We start from the raw sequence: 27225 nt of genomic DNA, 5'->3' as shown, positions 1-27225 counted from the left end.
CTAGCAGAATGCTATTCTATACTCAAACTGAACATTCAATGTCTCAGAAATTAAATTGATTGAATGGTCAATGTTTGTTCATACTCCTGCACCAGACTTGTCAAATGTGAAAATTAACTTTAACAGATATGTGCAGAATTCTAACATTTTAGCAAAATGAATGTGTTGAAGCATGAAGAAAGAGAAAAAAGGTTTAGGGTTAGGGGGTATGAACAGGCCTTTGGGTGTAAGGGTAGGCAGTTTCCTCATAATAATCATTTGATGTTACTTTTTTATCCTCTGTGATATCTCCTGCATGGGTACACTGTATCCCAACAGCAGCAGCCAGGCTCTAGAACTGCAAGTGCACATTAATTTCACTCATCTGTCTTCTGTGGGTTGCATCTGCTATGTATAATTCATCAAGTAACTCTCTGTTGATATCCGCATATAAATTAACTTAAATATTGTGCAGCTCATGAATTTCTAATGGGGTATGTACACAGTGGCACCACAGTTGTACATCAACTCTGTTCGCTTTTCAGAAATGCAGTAAAAACATTTTGTGTGCTGGATTGTTTTCTATTGTGAAATTGGTTAAAAAAAGAGAAGTGCCCCACAGGCCTTTCATGAAGTGTTGGTGAAGCAGAGCCACCCCTTACTGTTTTGAGTACTAATTATGACTGGAATCTGCTGGGTCTGTTGGAGATGTGTGGGGTATCTTAACAGCAGACACCAAAGACAGAATAGGGCTGCCTGGGCCTGCCAGTGCCGTTACTGCTTGATGGCAAAGAATTGACAGAATGATGGAAGCTACGCTGACCAAGAGGGGATCTGAAATACAGAGGAGGTTTGATCATTGTAACCAACAACTGGCTTCCCATTCAGACAAGAGAGACTGATGTGTCATGCGTGGGTTATGCTCCATTTTGAAAAGAAAAAGAAAAAAGCAAACTTCATAAAGTGATGGTGACTTGGTATTTCCAAATGCCATCTGGTCTTTAACTTGTTCTGTCATTTCTTTTCTAATTACATTTCATTTCTTTTGGCTTATACAATATGTGTCATATCTTTCTGCTAATTTTGATGTTCAGTTGTGTTTGGCTAAGGTTTCTAGATTTAAACAAACCAAATAAATGCTGCTTGCACAAAAATCCTACAGACATTTGCAAAGACAAGATGCCCCTCGCTGTTGTTTAGGCCAATTAGACTCCAAATCTGCTGGCTTTGGGCTTGTGCCAGAGTTTTGAAGATTTGAGTCTTTATGTGTCAGAAAGAAGACTTTGAAAGGAAAAAAAAAGACTCCCAGCGATGCAATGAAATTCCACAAATGCGCATGAACCTTTTCTGTCATTCTTATCTCTCCTCCATCTGCTTCCTCTTTGTGGACTGCAGATAGACAAGAGAGCACCTATTGTACAACCAAGAAACAAACAATTGATTATATACGCTATATTAGCAACAAAAATCCACTTGGCAGACAGGGGATTGTGGGCACACACATACACACACAAACACACACTCGCACAGGAGACAGAGCTACTGCCAGAAAACCACAGAGGTGGGATGACTGAGTTATAACTCCCTGCTGCACTGCTACCAGTTTGCTTATGTGATACTAATTCAACTAATTTGACCTGCACTGCAGACATGGAACGATGGAAAATGTTTTCTCAGTGTGTCTCTGTAAAGAAGCTTTTGGCTCACAAAGGTTTCCATACTGGAATGGACCACAGAGGGTTCTCCAATGGAGAAAATAACAATATTATTGATTTCACAGGCATAGCAAGAAAAGCAGGGGATTACATTTCTTGTACCCAAGTTACCTTATCTGCAGCCTTACTCTTGCTAGATGGTCAATAGTAGTGTTTCTGCATTTAAAAGCTTGTTTAAATGGTGAAGTTGTGGTTTTCCTCTAAGGCATTTGCTATTTATAAATCTTATTGGGTGTGAGGTCAAAAAATAGCTCTGAAATAGTTTGAATTTGTTTTTATCAGCCTTTTACTTACTTCACCTGCACCCATCTGTCTTTACGAAGTGCATATGCAAATGTATTTAGGAAGAAACTGTATTTCTGAAAGAAGAATTTACTTTTTTTTTTTCTTCAACCAAATTTTATTCTGCTAGGGTTAAAAAATGGATCACTGATTTCAGCTTCTTCTTCCTTGATGCGTGACAAGTTTGTTGAACTGTTGAATAATCTGGGATCACATGGTCTAATGAGACCAAAGGCATAGGGAGGTTTCTGACTTTGATCTGTTGGAGGTTCTTAGCCCGCCAGCACGCCAAGCCTTAAACTGTTATGATGGGAGGGGTGAGCCAGGAGCGGAAGTTTTTAGATCATGTGAAGCGTTTCAAAGCCTTACATCATTTTCATGTCTTCAACTGGGAGAGTATTGCAGCAAGCACTGTTTTAGAGTCAGTCCCTTTTTACATTGAAATTTTGATGGGTCAGTCAAATCAAACTTTTTGAAAGAGACACAGGTACTGTACATACACAGTCAGAATATCACCGCTGATTTGCATGTAATAGAACAGTGCAAATGCATACTCTGTTTCGAACACGGCATAGGATGTTTTGTAGTCATGCTGAGCAGTGACTTGAATTCTGTCATGGTTAGTCAGTCGGCGCTACATTTTCTCCCATTATGGCACATTCACTAAGACAGCAGGAGAACAGCCACCAGTCTCTCGGGTGGAGACTCACTGCCCCCAGCCTCATGCCCTGCAGTGGAGACTCTTTGTCAGTGGCTGGTGAGGCCTCAGTGGAGATGACTCCATGCTGCGACTGGCTCATGCACAAACATACACCCACTGTCTTAATTTCTGTCTTCGTCACATACACCACAGAGAAGATTTAGGGGTCAGCAAGTGAACACCAAGAGTCCAAGGAGCCAGTTGTTGAGAAACCATGGTAACAATAAGCAGGGTTGCTTTGGTTGCTATGACAGCATAGAGATCACCCGGCCCACTGCAGGGATGTATATAATAGTGATATAATGGGCCAGTAGTCAGATTGGATTAGTCAATATATATAGCTATATAGCTTGTTTAATTTTGTAGCAGTGTCCGAATGTTGAGTGTATACACCCCTCCGCTATATATAGCTCTCAAAGTGTTCACCGTGGAACAACAAAGTAGTGAACATGACGTGTTCAATCCCACAATGCACTGCTTCCCCATTTTAGAGATAAGAAAATGACGACTTACTGTAATATTGAATAACCAGTGTCCAAAATCTCAATTTACTGCTAACTTCACGGCCTTTGTGTGGTGTACAGTACATCCAGTAGAAGTACTTCAGATAGTGTATGCAGTTGCATTCCAAGAACAATCGTAGTATTTCTCCTTTGCCAAGCTGTGAATGAGGAAGGACAACAGAGCAGACAAAAAATCAATTTGCTTCTTGATGTAAATCCAGCAAATGCATTAATTCAGAGCTGTCCAATTTAACTTTCTGTTTAACAAACATAATGAACCCCCTCCAGCCAATTGGAATCAATTCGAAGACCTAGGTAAACACAAACAGAAGTACTGTATGGACAGTAGAGGTTGTTGATTAAAATTAAATTGCCATGTGTGCCAATTTCACATTTAACTGTTAATTATTGTTGCTGCCTTTAAAATTGTCAGATACTTTCCTGTTGTAGATGGCAGTAATTCAGTTATCGTATAGTTGTGTGGTTGAGGATGAAAAGAGGCATGTTTGAATGCAAACATCAACATGATCTTTTTTGCAACTGCAGTTTTGTCCTGTTGACAAGAAAGAGCAAAAACAAGGACAAATGGCTGAAAAGGGAATTTGGCAATCTGGATATCCTAATTTGGATTTCTCCCATCAACCGAACAGCTTTCTGACGATAGCTGGCCAATTCTCAGCCTCACAATCTGACTAGTTTAGTTCATGTGACAGACTGCCTTACTGTTGGTGAACGAAAGAGAAAGTGCCTGGTGTGATCTTTATTGATGCTCCATCTCTTGGACAATTGAAACGTATACCTAGACAAGGCATTAGTAGAAGATAATTTCAGTCTACTTACTTTTACTAAAACTCCACCACCACATTCTTGTCTCATGTTATACATTTCATAAAATGTGACTCCACATGTTCTGAGTTTTACTCTACACCTTTTTTCAACATTTATATTTTGTTGGCAACACTTTCATTCCTGTTTACTTCCAAGTCCAATTTGTTGTCCTTGGCAACCACTGTTCACCAAATGTGACTAGGCGTTACATGGGGGCGGCATGTTTTGTCTGTCTATGTGTTAAACTTGCTGTCCTTTTAACAAAAGCACCTGAAGAGAATCAGTGTATTAGACCTAACGAACCCTAACACTAGCTTGGTTCTGTTATTTAGGCGGGAGATCGAGCAGTAACACAGCTAAAGTATAGTGAACCAGCAGCTAATGATGCACTAGCTTTTGCGCTTTCTCTCCAAATGAAGCAATATCTGTCCAAACCAAGCAATGTTTCTTTCTGTCTTTCTCTGCCGATCTATCACTGTCTGTCTGTGTTTCACCCACACACACCCCCACATACAGTGAGAGAGGGCACAGTCAAGCTGGGAGGTTAACAACTCACCAAGGTCCCATATGTCTCCCGCAGCAACAGCTGATATGGAGAGAAAGAAAAAGTAAGGCCTTCCTGAATGCTTTTTAATGAGTGACAATACAGAAGCACAGATTTAATTTGACGTAGCATCTCCAAAAGTCACAGTGTGAACAATACGCTCTTTGTATTTCAACAATTCAATTCAATTTTTTTTGTATAGCGCCAAATCACAACAGAAGTCATCTGACCTTAAAAAGTGGAGTTGTATAAAGAATTATCTAGAAAACTCAACAATCCCATTTGAGCAAGTTTTAGGGAACAGTACAGAAGAAAAGCTCCCTTAAGAGGAAGAAACCTCATGCAGAACCCAGGCTCAGGGTGGGCGGCCATCTGCCACGACTGGTTGGGGTGAACAACGAGGTCCATTCCATCTGTATTTGTGTGTCCTATGTGTTTACAAGGCACGAGTGAGGATTTTGGTAGAAACATCTCCTAACCTTGCCCACTTTACTGAGATCAAAAGACACTGCGCTCTACGTCTAGCTTTCAATTTTCAGGCATACATCAACACGTACACACACAGATTCTGTACTTGCACAGTTAGACAGACTAACCAGCTGCCCCAAGGCCTTTTGGCTTGTGAAAAGGCATAGAGAGTACCATTGTTTTCTCTGTGATTCAGTTATTACACAGAGATTAACACAATGGAACTCTTCTATGACACCCAAGGGCTTTGGACCCAGAGAGAGAAAGCACTGAATGCCCTTATCTTTCTCTCTCTCGCTGTCTTTCTCTGTTGGTCACCATATCTCCCCCTATTTCACTGTCTGTGTGACAGACGCACACACATACTTGCACATGATGCTATGCACTTATTCAGGCATTGCCAAACAACAGCAATTATGGCTAAACACTGGCGGTGCAGGCACACACACATACGCACACACACACACACACACATGTACATGCTCAAGCATTTGTCTTGAGGAATGTGTTCAGAGGCTGATAAGGAGCAGAATAGGACAACAACATTAAAAAAGAAATGCCAGCGCAGCAACAAGCCACTCTCTCTATCTCACACACTCACACCTGCCCCACACATTTGAACACTGTATACACTTGTACACACATATTCATCTGTCAGACATCTAGAATTATTGTATTGTGTTAATGGTAATGATTTTACAGACTCTATATTATTGGATGTTTTAGAGGTGTGAAATACATTAGAACTTTAGTGCCCATTGCTTTACATTGTAAAATAGCAAAAGACATTCAAATACTGCATTTACAGCAGAACTGTTCTCTAAAGAGGGCAAGATTGTCGTCAAAGACAACAGCAAATGGAAGAAAAGAATAGAAAAGCATGGGAGACAAAGGAGTGATGCAGACTGGTAAATGAAAATGGTAATAGCAGGAGGAAGAGAGACAGAAAGTAAGGGGGAGAGGTGCATGAGAGAGAGGGTGACGTCATGCTGATAGTACTGAAGCAGCAAGGTCCCAGTGGGATTGCTCTTCCTCTGACAGATGTACAGCATCTCTGTGGGATCAAACGCAACCAGCAGGTAGACTCTGAGCTCTGAGCAGCTGGAAGAGCATGAAAATAGCATTCAGGCCCTCTCCATGTGTGTGCTGGTGCACATGGGAGTCAGCTGTTCACGTGCATGCACCAGAAGTCAAACGGTAGCAGTATGTCTGTATATCTCTACCGTGCCATATTGCTGTTGTTTGCACTCACACTAGGACCCATTATGTATAATAGCCAAATTTAATGAATTCATATATTCATGTATTAAAACATTTGTAATGAAACCAGCAGTGCAGTGCTTTTGATTAACTGACTTACTGATGGTTGTGATACAGGAATAACACCCAAAAGAACAAGACTGTCCTCTGTGTTGTTACAGTGCATTGTTAACTGCTTCTGTTTTGGTTCTGCCACGCTGCTAACGTTACATGTGCACCTGAAATCCTAACCTGTAGGCAGGTGAACTCACAGCGGTTTACGTTTGTACTTCTTCATGATAGGGTTGAACATTTTTGGGAAGTCTAAAAATGGCAACGCCTAACCTCTTTGGTCGACCTTCATTTCTTGAGTGGTCAGCGCATCATCTTGCCTCAGTACATTACAGACAACTAGGGTGACCAACTTTCTCAGACAGGGGACTGGCTCGTTCTGTTGGGCAAATTAGTACAAATGTGACCTGTTTTGATCTACCCAGGTCTTCAATGAAAGAACCATCAAAATGATATCAAATAGCTTCTATTATGGTTATTAACCCACTTTTGTTGTTTCTAAATAACCCAGATTTCCCTCTATTCTCTAGTAGGCTGTTCCCCACACTATTCACATAAAATGGGCATTGATAAATAGGGGTGAACCAGTTCAATATTCAGTATGAGTACTAGTCAATACTCTCCGAAATCCCAAGGTTCCCAAGCTTAGATGCAGCCTGTGCATGCCTTTTAGATGGCTGGGTAGGCACACTGCATCCTCTCAACAAATGTATTGTAACACCTTGTACTGTATAAGAGAAGTAAAAAGATGGTATTGGATTGGCATCAAGGTTGTGATATTAGGATCAGGGTCGGACATAAAAAAGTCACAAGCATTTTGCAGGCATGTCGCATTAGCGTGTTTTTGTCGCTTACTAATTTACTTGCTTGATGTTGGAATTTCTTTTTTTAGGTAGAAATGGTTGCTTTAGGCTTATAGTTGAGCTTCTATGCAACATGTCTAGGTTGCTGCATGTTTAGTAGGCTTTTAAATGGTCTTTGTTGCTGGAAGCACAGCTGCCCACAATATCGGGGGCGCCCGGGTTTAACATGTTAAGAAATTGGATTTCTAAAAGTTTAATGGCTTGCAGTTACACAGGAAACACCACAGTGCAGTGGTATTACTGTATTTTAGGAGGGTGTCAGTGTCAGTGAACCCTTTCTCAAGTAAAGGCAGTCAGTTTATTTGGACTTATATATGAATTTAGATGTTCTTCTTATTTTGTATTCAGTTCAATTGGTGAATTTTGACAGTCTGTCAAATTAATAATATAGTGGAAGGTAAATGTTTCGGATATATTGCGAGTCAGTGATTTAGTCTCAGTCTGATCTTTACTTACAGGTGGTTTCAAAGTTATTATATGTGAATGGAGAATTGCTTTCACCACGTACAGCATTCCTTGACAGCAACGTGTGTGTGTGTGTGCGCGCGTGTGTGTGCGCATGTGTGTTTATGTTTGCAAGGTCTGTCACCTCATGTAAATTATATACTGTATGTCTTAAATGTCAAGGCTGTGAGGGATAGGATGTGTGGGTGTGTGTTGATATAGCCACGCTCGCGTCAGCTCCCAGCCTCTCATATTCAACTCTCGGAGATATACTGTACTCTATTCTATCATGCTACAGCACAGCCTCCACACCCTGACTTTATAGTATACAGTAGGTTTACTGTGTTGCACTCTACAGCCACACAAGCTGCTCTGCTATGCATGGAAATAATCAAACTTTATATTGTGGTATGCTGTATTATAAAAGGAATAGTGCTGCTGTGGATGAACAGGAGTAACAATTTGTGTGTGTTACGAGTCACAAGCAAAGTTGCTTATAGTGTCCTTTAAATATTGGGTTTATTATTAATAAGTTAGTATTATAATCGGATAAGTGATATTTTGAGGAGATACTACTACAGTATGTACAATATATGTATTTGAGTCAACGATAATGCTGACAACATTTCTCCTGACAGTCATTTCATTTTATTAAATTGAATGTTAAGCTATAATTTCTGCAAGGAAACATTTTTTTTCCCAGTTGGTCTCTCAAAAGCATCACTGAGAAATGAATGCTTTATACAAGCTAAAGTAGTGTTTAGAAAGAGAGAGACATTGCCATGAATTTATTTTCCCACTCAGATTTCCCCAGCTATTCGATGAATTGTAACTACCAAGCAGTGGATAACAACGTGACCGCCATTTGTGGAACTGTGCTGTACAGTATATACAGACACGCCTTCCCTGACTTTCTGTTGTTTTCCACAGTGTAGTTTAATATTGGGGACTATGAAATAACAAGACTATGAAATACTGAAATACATAATACATGAAAATACAGGCATTGTCAAATACATATCACATACAGTATATGGAAATTGTGTATCAATCAAAAAGGAAACATGTTTTGATGACAGATCTGAACACTTTTAACATCTCCTGACCAGCTTCAAGCGGATATCATGTAGACTTCTTTTCTGGCAGTCTAGAAGTGGAGTCTTGAAGGAGTTCCCACATATGCTGATCACTTGTTAGCTATTTCTATTTTGGTTTGTAAAACAGCAAGTTATGTAACCCATTTAAAAACTCAGTGTGTGTGTGTGTATGTGTGTACATGCGTGCGAGCAGACTGTTTGAAGCACACAGAGGCTCACATGGCATCTGAGAGGAGCAGGGTATCTGTGAAGTCGTCTTTCTTCATCCCACTTTCTTTCTCTCCTTCCTGCTCTTTTCATCCCTTCCATCCTTTTTTTTTTTTTTTGCATCTTTTCGTATTACTCCCATTTTTTCTCCTCTGTCCAGCTTGTTTAGAATACTGACCTGTCAGTTTGAAGCTCCCACTCTCCAAGTAGCCTGCCCTACTTATTTAGTGTAGTGGAAGTGGGGGGTGACATCTTGCAAACAAGAACGAAAACAACTGGGAGCGTTATCGTAAAGAGGCAGAAATTAGTGCAAAGGACAGGTTTATTAAGTGCTGTGTTTGTGTGTAACAATTTATGTTTGTATGTTAACATGCTCCTGTTCACTGCAGCATGTAAAACATACACAGTCAGATAAGAAATGGCCACCCATTTGTCTTTGGTCCTATATCTCATTTTTGCCTTTGGTCCTGTCACAGAGGAATACACTCTTTCATTAGATCACAAACCGACTCATGCCTGCTGTCTCAGAGATAACAAGCAGGTAAATGTTGGCCCCTATCCCCTGTGAATGCCAATCATATCTTCATGTACAGGACAGCACATGATGACAGTCACAGTCAAGGTTATCAGCTGAACCCACCATACCCTCATTGTTCTCTGTCTGTGTAACATCTTTTTCCTCTGTCACACATTTTTCTCCCTTTTCATCGTTGTGTCTTCAGGAAGTGTTTAATATGGGATGTGATGGTGCTGCTTTAAAAGCACCTCTTTTAAAGTCCAGACAGGCTATTCCTCCGACTGTCAGAGGTGCTGGTAATGCATGTCATCTCCAGCTTTAACAGGTTAATGCTCTACAGAAGTCAGCGGCTCAGGCGATAATTGCGTGTGTGTCATGGGTGAGTGATGACTTAAGAGTGATGCATGTTGGCATTTTCCTTGGCTCCCAAGCACTTTGGTGGGATCACATGCTCATACTGTGTCTTTGATGGTACAAGCAGATGTGTAGGTTTATGCAAATGGAATTTGCCAATTTCAGGGAGAAAGAGGGAGAGTTCACAAAAAATAACTGAGGGCAGATTCCCTTCACTTAGTTGATACACGTATTAAATAGTCTGTGTGATAATGGCTCTCAGCTGTGTATGCAGTAGGTGTTTTGGAAATGTTATCGTGAGTTCAGCATATCAATCGCTGCCGGTCCAGATTTTTCTGTTTAATGAACACAGTGAGAGAAACATGGGGGTATTATGGTTTTCAGCACCACGGACAGCTCAAGTGTATGCCTCCAAATCAAATAGCTAGAGTCTCCAGTTATATCTGGAGCTTTTATGTCCAGCATCGGTCATCACCACTCTCATTTCCAGTACAGGGTCTTGAAGAGCCAGCCAGAGTCTACTCATTATTAATGTAAATCTTCCAAATAGCAAAATTACCAATGTTCATTTTAGAACTAGTTACCCACAGCAGTGGAGCCAGACTCTCCTTTCAATTTCATTAATGAAGGGTTTTGAACTGCTCGAGGTGGCCTCAGCCCGAATGAACCACGTTTGGCTGTGCTTTTGGGCAAGGGGGTAATGAGGCTTCATTTCCCAACAGGATGCAGCTGGATGGTGCTGGACCTGAGGCGTAAAAATGAGAATGTATGTAAAGTAAGGACAAAAGCACTATGACATTAGTAAAAGTAATAATCTCTTGTGCACCTTTACCGTAAAGAGAACAATGAAAGTGTGCATTGTTGCAGTGGAAATACAGAAATATCTTCATGAAAAGCTGTTTAGTGCCTCAGTTGATACTGTATTGTTTTTCATTAAGTGTAACAGGCTCACGCTAACATCCTCAACAGGACCTGTTGGGAAGGGCACTTCAGAACACCATCCGTTAAAAGCAGAGACCATAGATTCAGTGCTCTGGTAAATTATGCTCTGTGAAATTGATTATTACTTTGTGTTTTTAGAGCATTGTAAGCCAAAGACAATGCCTCTCAGACTTAAAGGGAGCTTTCAGTAGTTGTATAGTCTGTAATTCTATTTCTGTAATTCTATTCAAGCGCTGATGTATTTATGTTTCAGAGAAGAAGGTCAATCTACATATAAGGTGAGAAAACTGTTTAATATTCTATATATGAAGGTGACCATTAGTGTGAAGACGGAGAATAAAGGGATTTTCTGCTATGTAAAGCTTCTGTTTTTGGTGTGTTGCATTTATTGCACCAAAATGTACTTGCATTTAAGGAAGGACAGCTGAACACATGGTGCACGCGCCCACAATCACAGGCAGCTGTAAATGATGTGTTCCACTGGGTCTAAGTGCAGTCTACCTTTTTCTGTGAACCATGCAGGCTGTGTCAAATTGACTCATGCCAATCGGTTCATTTAATTTTCTGTTCAAACATAGTTTCAGAGCTATCCAACCTGAATATGAAATGGTTACTAATATTTCATATTCTGTTTTCTTTTTTTTAAATGCTCAAAATGAGGCACAGGAAAATTAGACTCGATAGAAATGTTTGACTTGAGGAGTTTTTAATATATTGTAAGTCATTACCGGTGTGCACTTTACCAGCATCCTCAAGAGCGTGAATAATAATCATCCTTAACATATGTGTAATAATGCTAATGTCATCAGAATGAAGCAAAGCTGGGGGAATGAAGAAAGAATAATTATAATTTCCACACCCAATTTCCCCAGCCAATCACTTCTGATTTCCAAAGACAGCTTTGCCTTTCAGAAATGACTCCCAAAGTGTGGCACATATGAATGCCTTGGATGATTGATAGCTCAAATTTCTCTCCATGTAATGTCTAATATGAAACTCTGAATAATGCATAATTTAGTTACCACTGCTGAGAGATGGAGAGAGTGCACGATACATGCATGTAGAAAAATGCACACGCACGAAAACATCCATACCACATCACGACTCACAATGCGCGTATGTCTCAGGGTATGTTTTGTGTAAATGATAAACATATTGAGCAATAACACCTTTTATTGATTCAACCAACATCCATGTGATTTTATATTTAAACATTCAGTTTTGCTTTACAATATATTTTTTATTTCAGTCAAAAATCCTAATTAATGCACCATTATGGAAATGCAGTTGTCATGGGTGAATCGGAGGTTTCATTTTCCCACTTATTTTCAAAATTAAAGTTCAAATGTAATTTCACATTTCCACCATTTCAGTAAAAACTGTTGAGAGGAGGATTTACTCAGGCAACTAAGTGGACTGTATATTCCCTTGACTCCACCTGTCCATATCAAGAATTCAGAAACCTGAAACATTAAGAAATGATATTGAAAGAAATATGTCTGTGGGAAAAAAACAAAAATGATGATTGTGTGTCATTGTGTTTGTGTGGACAATACAGGTACTGAACACACATTCACAAACACAAATACCACAATGGATTCTTAAACAGGATTTTAACACTTTTTAAACTTACCAACAATTTTTGGCAAGTGGCACATCATTTATGAGGAATTTTAGTCCATTCTTCCTGCAGAACTGCTTTAGCTCTGTCATATTCTTTGGACCTCTCATGTGTGTGGCTCTCTTAAAGTTGTTCCATAGCATCTCTGTTGGGTTGCGGTCTGGGCTCTGACTTGGCCTCTCATAAAGCTGGATTTAGTTTTTCTGTTGTGTGTTTTGAGTCATTTTCCTGTTGAATCACCCAACTTCCACAGAGTTTCAGCTGACGTACACACATTCTCACATTATCGTGATTCATTTTTTAAAATTTTTGATACACTTGGGAATTCATCTTCCCCCAATCCCATACTTTTCCCCTTTGCACTATGAGCTTTTAATGGTTGTTCTCAATAAAGACATGAAAGATCAGATTTTCTGTGTTATTATTTTAGGCACATTATATTTGTTAATACTCTTGACTTAGATGAAGATCAGATCACGTTTTATGACAAAATAATGGAGAAAACCATGAAATTTCAAAGGGTTCACATACTTTTTTTTTCTTGCCACTCTCCTTTCCCCCCTAGAGGAATGAACGAACTCAGACAACCGCAGACGAGGTGAGAGCTGGAGGAGGGTGTGGCTCATGGCTCCAGTAGCCTCACTGATTTAGGAGGATGGTCACAGACAACTGGGATGTGATGCCTGAGGCCTGTTTTGCTTGCTCTTAGAAGCCCCAGTGCAAGCAGTCAACAGAGACAGCAACATTGATTATTTCAATCAATATCTCAGCCATTGCTACTGTAGCGTTTCTATGATATACTCTACTGTGTTACTCTAACTACACCAATTATTTGGAAGTGGAATAAAATATTTAATGGATTTCTCTTAAAGAAGAAAAAGCAAATATATTTTCATTTTTTGTTGTTATAGCCTAGAGCACTGAAAATACAGCACACACACACACACACACACACACACACACAGACACACACATAGATGCGCACACAGTTCAGTCAGGCGGCTGGGAAGCAGTGAGATGGTTGACCTAGATTGGATGTTGAGTTTGAAGACATGCAGGAGAAATTTGCATGCACAGTCAGATGTCTCCGCCACAACAAGTCCAACTTTTTTCGGCTACGTATCAGTAATACTGCAAACTTTTCTCCCTGTAGTGCGTTTCTTCTTAGTTTTGACATTTGGAAGGTTGGTAGCAGGACAGTGGAACAGGGAGGCACACAGGAGACTGGAAACTGAAATGCAGCCAGACAGACAAACACCATGAATCACTACAGATACCCAAATGCAATCTCTGTATTTGTTACTGACAACATATTTGACTTTCAAAGTTTGACCCTAAATTACAGCATTTTATTGACATTGCTGGCCAGTCACTTGCACATATTTGGAATTCAAACCATGACAACGACTGTACCAAGCGTATAAGCTGTAACTTAACTCAAACAAGCTGTTGTTAAAGGGAAGAAAATGGCGACTTTAGACTTTAGGTGATCACAAATGCAACACTTTGCCTAGTGCCTGGAAACAATGATGGCTAATAAGAAGGTTTCATCACGTTGACTGGCAGACTAATAGATACTGTGGCTCATTAACACGTCTAAAATAATACTGTCAACTCCCCAAGCCAGAGCTGTCAGCAGGAAGGCAGCGTGCCACAGATTTCAATGGCACCTATGAAACCCAAGATATGAGGCAGACAGGACGTAACAGCAAGCCAACCTTAACATCAACAGAAGCGGAGACTATGCAATGTGGAGAAAGAGGCAGAAGAAGCAGCAAAATGGAAAGTATTAAAATGAAGGCATCAGATTAGAAAAAGGAGAGAAATGATGAAAGGCTAAGACAAAGGACAAGGTAGATGAGAGGGTGGGAATAAATCAGGCATTTCCTTTCCCAAGTCTCAATTCTCTTTTCTGTCGCACACCTCTGGCCAATCAGGTCTACATTTTCCTGCCCTTTCACACATGTAGCACAAAGCACATCTCCCTGATGTGCCTGTGAAAGGCGTTCCCACCCACTGGAAATACAGGTGCGGTGCAGCACATGGGTAGAGGGTGTAGTAGACAGGAGGGAAAGAATTTGTAGAAATCAGTGTTTTGTTTACAGGACATCGGATATGGCATCGCATGTTGGAAATTAAAGCTGGGATATGCTCCAGCACCCCTGTGACCCATAACAGGAAAAGCGGTTAGGATAATGGATGGATGGATGGATGTTGGAAATGTCATCAGCACGCCCACTTGCTTGCTGTGAATAACCCAGACGGCGTCCTGCTCTATTCATACACAGACTCCATTGGAAATTACAGGGACTTTGTACTATGACTAGGGAGCTGGCAGGCCAAAGTTCATTTCATATCTGATCCAACTGATTCAGACATTTGCATTCTCACAGCTACTCACACTAATTGAACTGATTTACTCTAAAATTGTCCATGTTTTGCTGAAGAAGGAAACAGAGTTTGTATAGAATATGGTCTTGTACCATAGCACTTGTAGTTTTAACACACATAATATAATATATAATTTGAAGGATTTGTGTTGTTGAATTTAAGGCTTGAAATGTATAGAGTGGTTTACTACATTTATATGTTTTCATATCATGGTTGGTTCTTGCTATTGCTTACTATTCTATAGTGGAAGAAACCATTCCCTCCTTTGATCAGTTGTGTAGTGCAAGCTGTAAAGCATGTAAAGCTACGCAATAAACTAATAGCTGGCCAACATCTTTGGATATTTCATACTCTCTGGTTTAAAGTTGATTTCAGATTGATGACATTGACTGATGAAAAAGAAAATACTGCCAGCAAACCGGCAGAGCAGCAGAAAACTAGAATTCATTCATTATTGAATTAAGTACTTAGACTTTGCTTTTTGCAGATCTCAGAATGTCTTTGGTGATAATAAAGAATAGCATGTTAGCATAAACCTGCAGAGGACAGAAGAGAGGACAGAGGGCAGAAGCTCCACCTAGTGTTACAACATTTAACATCCCTGAGGAACTTCCTTCTTTTTATCCAACCGTCCCAACATTTCTTATCTATCTAGACTTCATTTTAGAGCTCGGTAAATATTTCATCAGTGTCATGTCATGTGAAGGTGAGAAGCTTGCTTTTGATTGTGTTCCTTAAGGGGGCCACCCACCCAAACATGCCCAGAACAATACCTTCCTGAACACACATCATTCTTACGAAATGGAGGAAAAATAAATGAATAAAAAAAATACGTATTATACACATAGTGATTTTATGTATTTTTATGTCCACTGGGAAGTAGAATGCTAAAATAATTTTCAAAATATTAATACTTCTATGTTGGATTTAAATGCACTCAGAAGCTACTGTATGGGGTATTGATACTGGTATGACTCTAAACAGCCCAATGCTTAACGTTAGTGTATTTTCTTGAGACCTCAGTGCTGTTGGCATGAATGGTTGTTTGTTTAGCAGTAGCCAGTGTTCTAGTACTTAGCATGTGTTGTGTGTAAAGAGATTTCTATGGTGGCCCAATAGCATCTTTAAAAAGCTATTTCAGAAAACACAACAACAAAGGCGAAAAGTAAATTATGGCGTTGTTTCATATTATGGAAAATGTAGGGAAAGCACTACTTGCTCATAATTAGACAGAATTGATAAAGAAAGACTCAATGGGTAACCAATGAACTAGAAACATGTAAAGAAATGGCTTAAAGAGGGCAAAAAGAGAAGAAGAAAGTTAGAGGAGAGAGCAGGGCACTGCATCCGAGCCAACAAGGCATGGAGTTGGACAGCTGACAGGTCATGGTGGAAAGGAAAGGACGCCTCATTGAACGACAGAGTGACGTGTCTGCATGTACTGAATGTGTGTGTGTGTGTGTGTGTGTGTGTGTGTGTGTGTGTGTGTGTGTGTGTGTGCGTGATATTGCACATGTTCATGTAAGTTGTGTTCTGCTGGAAGGGAGCAGGTGCAGAGGCCTGTCAGGTCATGGTGTGAGCATGGGTCACAAATGCCCATCCTGCCAAATCCTATGAGTCAGGGTGTAGGTAACTCCTGTCTTTGCATGTGTTACTTTTTCCTTGTGTGTAGCAAAGGTACTACTTTCTGTTGCAACAATTTAATGCAATGAACAATGATACTAAAACCCTACTAAACCTGATATTACTACAAGGAAATGTTCAGTGTTAAAAAACACCTTTTCAAATATATCACAATATAAAATAAGTAAAGTAAGCTACACCAATCCTCACTATAAAATTCATTAATTCTGAATCTCTCCTTCAGCTACACACTGAGAACATTAAACCTCATCATTAAACCTCATCTGTACTGTACCTCTGGACTGACCAGTGTGGAACACATCTACACACACACACACACACACACACACACACACACACACACACACACACACACACATAATGCACACATGAATAATACTTGCATAAACCAACACTCACCACACTTAACCTCCCGTATGCCCATATCCTATCATCTTTCGTTCTTTTTGAACTGTTATGTATTTATTGTCTGTCTCTTATCTATGACACCAACTGCACCCTAAGAATCTACTGTAATAGAAATAGTGGTTACTTATTAACTCATTCAACAAGTCAAAAACAAAACAAAACAAACAAACAAACAAAAAAACACTGACAAATAAACACTTCTGTATTTTTCCATACTATTGAAACAGTTTTCAAATTGCTTCAGAAAAAAATCTGTACAATGAACTAAAATTACACAAACACATATCAATTGAATGTATTGATGCAGTAAGTGGATAATGGACTAAATGATAGAAGACTGCAGAAAGAGACACAATGACGGCATAATTAAAGGAAAAAAAAACACAATGGTGTGTTTGGTAGTCTCACTTAGCCTTATACAAGTATTTAGTGGTAGTTTTTCTTTCTTCGTTTAGACTTTGTTCTACAAGGAACTCTACTAAACGCAGGGTCCTGCAGCATACTGTGAAAAGCAGCGGCCTGGGCCTTTTCATGTCTTATCTAGGCCTGAGCCAAATGAAATGTCAGGCCATCGTGCCTCCCCAGTTGAATGGCGAGGCACACACAACGCAAATGAGCCAGAATGCACTGCAATTAAATGCATCCCCAGAGTTACAAAAGCCCCCTCTAAGCTGGGGCTCCTGTTACATTGTACTCTGAAGGATGTAACACATCTATGCAATAGCAGTTCAACTGTGCCTGCTGACTCACAAAAGCCTTGGAAGAAGACTAGGATGGTGGAGTATTGTGACATTCGATGGCAAATGTACTAGGCCTGGGACTATCTCTGAAGCAGCCAATATACAGTGAGCCGACTTTGCAATTTTCTGAACACAGCACCTGTCTGGACACTAAACACAAAGGGTTTGTGTTTTCTTTATACACAATCGCTGTCTGCCTCGCACAATAAATAGCTTTCACAATGGTGTGTATTGCTGTATGCAGAAATTGGATTTGGTCTGGAACAATATTTGTTTTTCTTTTCTACTGATTAAGAGGATTCAGTTTACAAGATACACTAATCAAAATCACTCCAACCTTGCTTTGGTCACTGAATGTAATTGTATTTGTTTCCTTTATTTGTCAGTTTGCTGAATATTATGAATAGTGTGTCAGAAAGCAGAAGGATAATAGGGGTTATCTGAGCCACTGTTAATCAGCATCATTAAATGCAAAACAGCCACTTGGAAGACAATAACGAACGTTTTGTCTTGTGTCTGCATTTATGCACAGTTAAACAGTGTAGAATTATATATTTTACAAAGTATAAAAATCCCAGTCAATGGGTGCAGACAAAGACCTGTCAAAAAGGTGTTACTTAATAACGGTGCACTGGCATGACTTGCTGACTGCTAAATGCAGTGGAGCTTTCATGAGCGCTCTTAGTTACACCTGTGATTTTCTTGCCATGAAGAAGTTCTTTTTTTTTTTTTTAAACTACAAAAGGATTTTGTTCTACAGACAAGGCTAGGTGGTTTGTGGAACCAAAACCAAACACCCACACTGCACAACTATTGCCAAGAAGCCACAGATTCAATTATTGATGGACACATATTTACGCAGGTTCTTAATACTGTGGCAGCTCCCAGTCCAGTTCATTCAGTTCATTCCTAGGGGGGTTTACTGTAAAAATCAAACCACCACAGAGGAGGTGAGGTGCCCACTGACTTCAAGAGCAATGCGGCAGTGGGCCAGCTGCTGTAATACGGCCTTCACTGGGGTTGTGGTTCTCAGGAGCCCGACTCTGGTGACTCATCTCCACTAAGGAGGGGAGATGCCAGACACAGAAGTGGTGTTTGTCAGTGAGAGTGAAAATAACCATCTGCAGGCCATCTCGCAAACCTCTTTTATTTACCAACACCACCCTGTCTGGCCTGCAGTCTGTCTGCCTGTTAGCTGACTGACTGGCAGACTGAGTGGATGTTTGACTTGCAGGCTGTCTGGATCCTCTCTGACTTGTTGATGGTTTATGTGAGCCGAACGGTATGCGCTCCGCTAATGGCTCACTTACCCTCAGCATCTGTCTGATTATCTCTCTAAATGGCATTATTGTAGATAATATTTGCTCTCAAAAAACTGCTTGAAAATCTGTGAATGGAGTTCCCCTGCAGACGTGCACATGCGGCAGTGAATACAAATATACTGTAGAGAATGTGTTGGTCTAACCAAACTACTGAAACTAGCATGGATTGGGATCAAATGTTAAAAGTGAAGCACTCAGACGGGCAGCAAATTGTAAAATAAGAGAGTCCATCATCAAATCCCACAGTCAATCAGTTCATTATTTAGTCTCTGACTGAAGTCAAGGCCGCTGTATCGACAAGATCCTGTCCCTGTGGTCTGTTCTTGCAGACCAATCTCCTGGTTTCGCAGACTCTTTATCTCTCTGTGTGTGTGTGTGTGTGTGTGTGTGGACTCTTAGCTCAGACAGGAACAAGACACAAATGCTGTCACTGATTGAAAACATTTCCAATTAATCTTCCTAAATGTTTATAAATCACACTCAATAGTTAATATTATATAATATTTATAGATAATATATACTGTACGTATATATTATATAATAATTCTGCTCAGAATTTAGCAGTTTTTTTTTTATAATAATAAATACAAAATAAAAGGTGTGCTGCGTCTGTCTCCTGACCTTAATTATCACAGAGCTGCGGTTTCAGAAATGTTTTTGTGACATTTATGTGCAGCTTCCGTTTGTGTGTCAGACGACATTTCAGACCAATCCAACCAGTCCTGCTGCAAATTTGTTTCGGTTTTGGACTACAGTGTGAACAAGGACTTGAAGAGCTAATGAGGTGACCGCTGACCTGCAGCAAAAAAAGTTGCTGAAGGGCTCAGTTGGCAGCACTGTACACCAGACAGTCATGTGACCATATAGTACACATGTCCACTCTTCAGAGTAAGACCAGGCATGTCTTTATTAGGGGCGTAGAGAATGAGCAATCTACACACAAACACAGAACAAGCTGTCCCATTCGCACACGTTCATGTTCATATTTACTTTTATTTAATTAGATATTAGCCTTTTGTAGTTATATAATCGCACAGGCTGACATCGCAGTTAGAATTGGATTAGCTGCGCCGCTATTAGAAAGACGATCTGTGTGTTTTCAGTTAGTGTCTCATCTATTAGCTACTCTAAATGCTGTTAAGTCACACAGTGATGTCAATTATTGGAACATCACTATTAAAAAAACTTAACTTAACTTATCATCTCTTCATTAAAGTATAAGTGTGTGTTTGTAACCACAGCAGAAAATAGGATTCTAGTGTCAATGTTCGTAGCACTTTTAATATTTTAATATATTGCTCCCTGCAGTTCACCATATTATAGATGGCTCAATTTAGAAGTGCCAAATCATGCATTTATTATCAGTCTCTGTGTATCCAGACCTTATGATGAAGTGCAGCAAAAAGAAAAGACGGATCTATCCATGACTGATGTTAATTTGTTACAGTTGGTGAGGTGTTTGATGAAGATCGAAGACCCAGACATAATGTTTTCTTTTTAAGTGATTAACTGCAAGAGACTCATTTAGTTGAAATGAACTGTCAGTTAGAGACACACGTCACTTTTCTGGTTCCTGAATAAAGTAATTAAAATCATGATAAGTGGGGCATTACATTTTAATGAGTCCATAAGGACCACTGTTTGTGAAGTGACATACTGGCAGTGACACAGGTGAGAAGTGTGAGTCTGATGGTGGGGGTTGGGGGAGTGTGGTTGAGGGTGGGGGGGGGGGGGGGGGGGGGGTTGCAACTAGTGCTGAGTAGAACAAATACAACAAATACAAATAAAGCTATGAATAGGAAATTAAATACCAAAAATCTTTAGTAAAGGTTGGATGTTGCTGGTCGTAACATTTTATTTTTATTTTTTTGGCCCTGTTAAGCTCATACTGTATTTACAGTACATCCATATGATATCTTTTCCTAGGCTTTCATGGACATTTATGCTTGAAAAGTTTAAGTTGCACAAACATTTTTAAGATTATAGGTAATTTGGCAATTTGGTTTTGTATCATCTTTCCAGGTGCTTTTGTAAATTGTATTATTTGTATCTAAATTTAGTAAAACAGATTTTGAAAATGAAAATTTAAACTCATTTCTCTGACATTGATATGACTCATTTTTAGTTGTGTCTTCAACACTGCAGTTTCAAACCTGCTAACTACTTAACCAAAATGTTTCTTCTCCTTTATGTGTGTGTGTATGCAATTATTAGCAATGCCGGTGCCAGATCAGCCTGCTGAGCAGGAGAAGGGGGCCATGGTTCCCCCTGTGATGCCAGCCTCCAATGGAGACAGATCTGAGACAGAGACGACCTCCTCCATCCTCGCCTCTGTCAAAGAGCAGGTAGGAACTCTCCCATGTACATGTTTGTACTGTACATGTGCCAAACCTGTATTATGTTCAACTTTGATAACAGAGGCCCATTTTGGCTTTTGTTTGCCTCTGTTGCTTATTCCCTTTCTTTCTCCTCATAGTCCTTGAACAGCTTGCTATGAGTCGGGCCAGAAGGTCGTCACTGTTATTCAGGGAAAGAGGCGCTCTGCTGCTGTAGTGTTTAAAGGAAACCAAAGATTGATTGGTGCCAAGGGAATGTGAGAGTGTAATGGATAGAAATGATGGCGATTACAGTGCTAGAGCTGTAGCCAACTAGACATAATTGAAAAAGTCATTAAAATCAAGGCAATTACTTGACAGGGAGTGTGGGTAGTTAGCTGCAACCTTACTGTACTGCCGCCTGCTGAGGTAGTGGAAAGTAATAGCTCACATGTTTTCTGAGATAACATGTTGGGCACGGGCTGAGAGGAAGAGAAAGAGAAAATACAAAGAGAGAGAAAAAAGATAAATATCAGAGGTGGATGGTTTTTTTGGGATAGATTTTAATCCAAGTAGAAGTGTGGTAGATCAACGTCCTATTGACCACTTGTGGAATGTGCTTGTTGGCAAGTTTGTGTAGTTAAATCTGTTTAACTTATACTTTAATCAAGTGTTAAACAAGACATAGAACCTCACAGACAAACGTGAATGATCTTGCACAATAAAAAGCCATCCTGACTCCGGAGATCCTCTGAAAAACACCACAAGTTCACAGTAATTGCATTTGGTGATCTGTGTTTAGCCTTAGACTTATTCCTTCGTGTAATGGAACGCTGTTTCATTTGGATTTAGCTCATCAGCAAATGCAATGCACCATACAATAGATTTATCATTTTGCCTATCTACATTGACTCTGAAGTTGTCCTTAATTAAATACCACAAAATATTCCATTTACCCTTACCGAGTGAAGGACAAGTGCTGATGGCAGTGTGAGCTTTTTTCCCTTGCAAATGGCATTCATTCGCGATTATTTCTCCTCCACCAGAGACACTCTCTGTGCTCTCACATTACTGAATCACTGGAGCGTGCAAGTTTAGTTAGATCCATGCACTGGACTACATTTGAACCCGTAGCTCCCCCCTCCTATTGGGAGAGCAAATGCGTAGAAGTTGCCCAAAAGGGAATACATCACAGAAATGCAGCTATTGTTGAAGTCTTATTTTCTTCAGCAGTGCGACAGCTCTGAAAACTCCTTGTTCAATCATCAGAAGGCAACATGAATGTCTTTGCATTCAGGTTTTTGAGCAACATGAGTTTTATGTTACAATAAGCCTAATCAGCTCCACATAGCAGTACATTGCAGGGGGAAGTCTGCAGTGACTGCTGGGATGTATTTCTGTTCATGAGTCAAAATGTCTCTTTGAAGCAAACCCAATTTAGTCAGATCCAATGCAGCTGTACCGACTCACACCATACTCATGCTGCATTGATATAAGGTAGTGAATTGGAAAAATAACCACCACTGTATACCAGAATGTGGTGGGGGTTTTCATCCGTTTCCCTCAGACTGGTCAGTGGCCAGCAGCTTAAGATAGTGAACTTTCATGTCATGTCCTGTTTTCATAATGTGTCTAGATGTCTCACTGTCAATTAGTGCTGATAAAATAATAAACCTAAACATTAAGAAATAACTAAACTAACAAGCTAAAAATGAAATATGAGTGGGAAATTTCCTTCACAGCTGTATCTGTAATTCATTTTCTATGATTATTAGAATTTTTTTTTATCATTAGCCTCAGTCCCTCCTTGTCAGCAGTTTGGGTTAGGATTGTGTCTTCTGTGTTTGGACTTCCACCATGTTTATTGTGTTGGTTGGTTCATGTGACATACCTAAGTTATGGCGTGTATGGAAACACATCATCATGCAACTTTACTGTTATTATCACGAATTGTCACGATATATCACGGACGATACAATATGGCATACCCTAATCTGTACATAATAATTGAAAGCACAGAAGTGTAGTATTATGTGATATTTTAAATATATTATTTTATCAGCACATGTTAAGTATGTAATGTATCTCCAGTGGCTTCCTATCCGACCCATGATTTCTGGCTTTTTGTGAGCACACATGCATCTGTAAGTGTGCAGTAGATGCATGATGTCAATGTTTGATAAAAGGTTAACTCTAAATATAGCCCTTGCACTCGTTCTCTGCCTCTCTGTTCAGGTGTGTATGGCTGTGAATGTGTGTTTCTGCTTGTCCATGCATATGAACATATTGCTCCAGTAACCCAACAAGCTCACTCCCACTGCGGCACATCGCCATGCTTAACACACCTTGCTTCAAAGAGGCTGTCTCACATACACACACACGTGAGGATGTGTGCAGGTGTGCATGTTGCTGGTGGTTAAGGTTAAAGATACATGTGGTGTGTTGCTGAAATGACTTCCTACCACTAGTGATACATCAGAGGATAAAGAAAATGTATTTTACTCTGAAGTGCATATCTGTACAGTGCCAGTGGAAATTGTCATTAGGTCATATGTGACCTGATATCACAATTGATCAGAGTCTGCCAAGCAGCAGGTTTTTTCTCCCCTTTCTCTCTACAAAAAACATTCATTGTTGTTGGCTTAAAAAAATTAGCAGATCTTCATCTAAGTTACAAAAATGAACAGCGAACACAGTGTAATCCACTGCATTGTTCTTATTCATGTTAAATACATCATTCAGACACTGTGTGGGTGGGAAACGTACACGAAGCACCAGGCCACAAAAGCGAGTCCAGTATGGGAGCTGTGGGTTAGAGCTACTAAAGTGAGTGAGTTTGCTGTTCACAAGCAACATCTGCTGATGTGCTTTACAAAAAAGAAAAAAGACTTGAAATCAGACTTGTTAAAATACAGATTTATAAGATCATTTCAGTTTGAAATATAAACATAACATCTCACAGTAGCAGGCTGCTACTACAGAGCTACTGTAAAACTGTTTTGGTCAAATGAACCTAAGATTGAAGGAGGGATCATGATTTGAAATTCACTCCTCTGTCCACATTGTGTGTTGATTCTGTGCATTGGGATTCACAATACATGTTTGTGTATTGTCCTTTATGAGTTGCGTTAAAACGAATTGTCCAATTGAATATACACAGGTCAGGAGGCTCATCAGGAAATCTGCTTTATGCTAAATATCCACGTTCTTAGATGAATGTCAACCGACTTTCCCTCTCGTAAAATTTTGCAGATTTAATGGCCCATGTACTGCTTTTGGAATCATTTGATTTTCTCGAGATGCTTTGCATTATGTTGCATCATGTCTTCGTTTGCCTCAGGAGAGCTCCACGGAGACCAATTTAACCTGTTTTGATCAGATTACTGCATATTTTCATATGGCTGGAGTTAATGTCTTGCTCTGTTTCTGGAATAACCCTGTTTCTCACTAGACTGCTGTATAATGTTTTCTCATGTTTTGCTTTATCCCAGATTGATACTGTGATTTAATGATTTCACCCATAATGATGAGTTTAATGAAAGTTGTTATAAAGCTGTTACATTTGCTGTTCTAAACACCCAACAGCCAGTAAATCATTCCTGAGACAGATACTCTATATTCAGAAGTTAACTTTGAATTGTTCCCCTTCTAGTGTAAACAAGTGTGAGCCACAAAAAGGGTAGAGGCCCATCAGTAGAAGAATTGGGCTCATTCTTTGTGTATGTAAGATATTTCATTTCAGGTCTACTGCTGTGTTTTATAAATTTGTTCTACTTCGCGCAGTAACCACAATACCATTAGCAGACTGTATGCTTCTGGGCAGTGGGCTTGCCAAACACGGATGTAACATTATTGTTCAGCCTGTGTTTTCATGTGGACTGGAAATCTCTACCTCTAGACTATTTTACATAATGCCAGATTGTTAAATGTACTGCACATTAAATTGTTAGAATATTTAATCATGATCACTTCACAATACTTCAGCGTATCTGAAATCTGCATCCATGATATTACTGTCATATTTGGCTTGGGGGAAGTGGAGGTAATATGATGTATGAATCAATACTGTACAGGGATGACTCATGCTGGAGACTGTGTGTGGCAAAGAAATCTAATTTGGCAAAGGTAATGTCTAAACCATCAGTTTTACAGTAAGAATGCTAATTGTTTACAGTATTTGATCAAAAATACTCCATTTCAGCACCTTGCATCATTTTTGTCATTTGCAATCATTATCATCATCATTATTAGTGCTTTTGGGGTCATAGTCACAGGTGTTATTGTGTCCATGATTGTTGTCATCTGTAGTGTGGTACTTCCTCTTCCAAAATCCATCTACAAAAACAACTTAAGTCTGGTGGAACTACAACCGTTTTCATCTTGTTTGTTGCATGTGAGCTGAAAGGATCCATAACCCACTTGAGTTATCAAGGATTCACAACTGATAGAGGCTTTCAGTTTGCATATTTCAAAGGAGCGTGGTCTTTTTCAGAGCTGAGAGGTAATGTATTCTATCCTCTAGACCCCTTTTCTTGCTGGAGTTTGAGTGCTATTTATTGGCCTTTAGAGTGAGCTGAAAACTTTCCTTTTGCTAATATGCTCTTACTGAGCTTGACTACTGCTCTGGTTATTGACTGTGCATATTCTCAACACTCTGACACTAAACACTTCAACACATAGATGTTGCTTTCAGTGTGGTTTGTGTATGTGTCTGTGTTGCTTACAGCTTGTGCTGCAAATACATTTGTGCAAGTGTATGTGTGTTGTTTGTGCATGTGTGTATATTAATAGACTTCTGCCTCCCTGTCTCATCGTCCATCTCTGCTTCTCATACCCTCTCCCCTTTATCGATACCCTGTCTATTAGTGGGGTTGACAGCTGTGTTTTGCAGCTGGTTATAAATTAACTCTGTTTCAGGTTCAGAATGATCAGGACGCAATTAGTCCTCCCACACACTCATGACTATCAAATAGAGCAGCTGATGAAAAACCTTGTCTCCTAAAATTCTAAAATCACAAACAGGAATAAAAGAGCTTTTTTTTTTAGTTAATAATATTTTGAAAGGGTTTGGTAGTCCCGTGGAACATGTAATCTGTGGCATGGAGCATGTAAATTGTAATGGTTTTTGCTTTGATTAACAACATTAAGTGTCTTTCTTTTTATAGCAGCACTTAAAACTGGTGCGTAACTGTCACTGTCATACGACAGTTAGAACTTTAATTGTCCATTTAGAAAGGGTATATGCTGGTTCAAAGCAGTTTGTGCTTTGAACACCTCTACCATTGATTCTTTGACTGAAGACTCGGTTTGGTGCATCACTTTCACTTTGTCTGTGTCCTTAATGTCCTTCAACATTTGTCTCGTTCCCTGTGCTGGTGTGGGAACAAATCATTTAGCCAGTAGGCATTCATTCTGCATAGTGTGTGCATAGTGGCTGTGCAAGTGTAACTCGGCTAATTAAACACGTGTTGTACATACATCAGAGATTCAGCAAATTGTGTATGGCCCTGTGCTTGCTTGCTTGCTTGTTTGTGTGTATGCAATAGTGTGTAAAAAGTCATGTGGATAAGTTGACTGTAATCTCAGAGATATTAGTTAGGAAGGGCAGACATAGCCCAGCACTGCCAGTAAACAGTTTCAGCAGGAATGAAATGGGAGACACCAGAGAGAGAGAGAGCAGTGCTGAATGTGCAACCTGTGTGTTACAGTGTTTTTTGCAGCCTCCCATGCACAAGTCACTCACAAATGCCAGCAGCTTTTAGATTAAGCTTAAAGCTGGCAAGGTGACTAGTAACGATTTCTATGCAGGCTTGAGTGGGAGGTATGTCATGTTAGTAGTATCCCCTTGCCATTTACTCACCGAGAGAGCATCTGTGGGAGACGGGGGCAGAAGAGGGTGGTGTTCAGCTGCCTCACCCTGGCTCAGAAGTGCTGTGGCTGGGGAAGAATTATTAGTTGGCCTGGAGGCTGTTGTGCTCTTTGGCACTGTTGTTGTGTGTGTGGCTGGGGTGTTTGTGTGCGTGCATGAGC

General features: G+C 39.9%; 1 protein-coding gene across 3 annotated transcripts in view; it reads left to right on the top strand.

The window, feature by feature from the left end:
* The window catches only part of ctnnd2a (catenin (cadherin-associated protein), delta 2a), a 215703-nt gene that overhangs the window by 18896 nt on the left and 169582 nt on the right, over positions 1–27225 (top strand). For all 3 annotated transcript variants that reach the window (XM_026363547.1, XM_026363544.1, XM_026363546.1), the window contains exon 3: positions 21095–21225. In XM_026363547.1, the coding sequence (XP_026219332.1) occupies positions 21095–21225 (131 nt within the window). The remainder of the gene's footprint in view (positions 1–21094; positions 21226–27225) is intronic.

The sequence above is a fragment of the Anabas testudineus genome, chromosome 2, assembly GCF_900324465.2.
Source record: "Anabas testudineus chromosome 2, fAnaTes1.2, whole genome shotgun sequence".
In the NCBI taxonomy this organism is placed as follows: domain Eukaryota; kingdom Metazoa; phylum Chordata; class Actinopteri; order Anabantiformes; family Anabantidae; genus Anabas; species Anabas testudineus.
The sequence above is the reverse complement of the archived record's forward strand: the minus strand, read 5'-3'. Positions and strand labels throughout refer to the sequence as shown.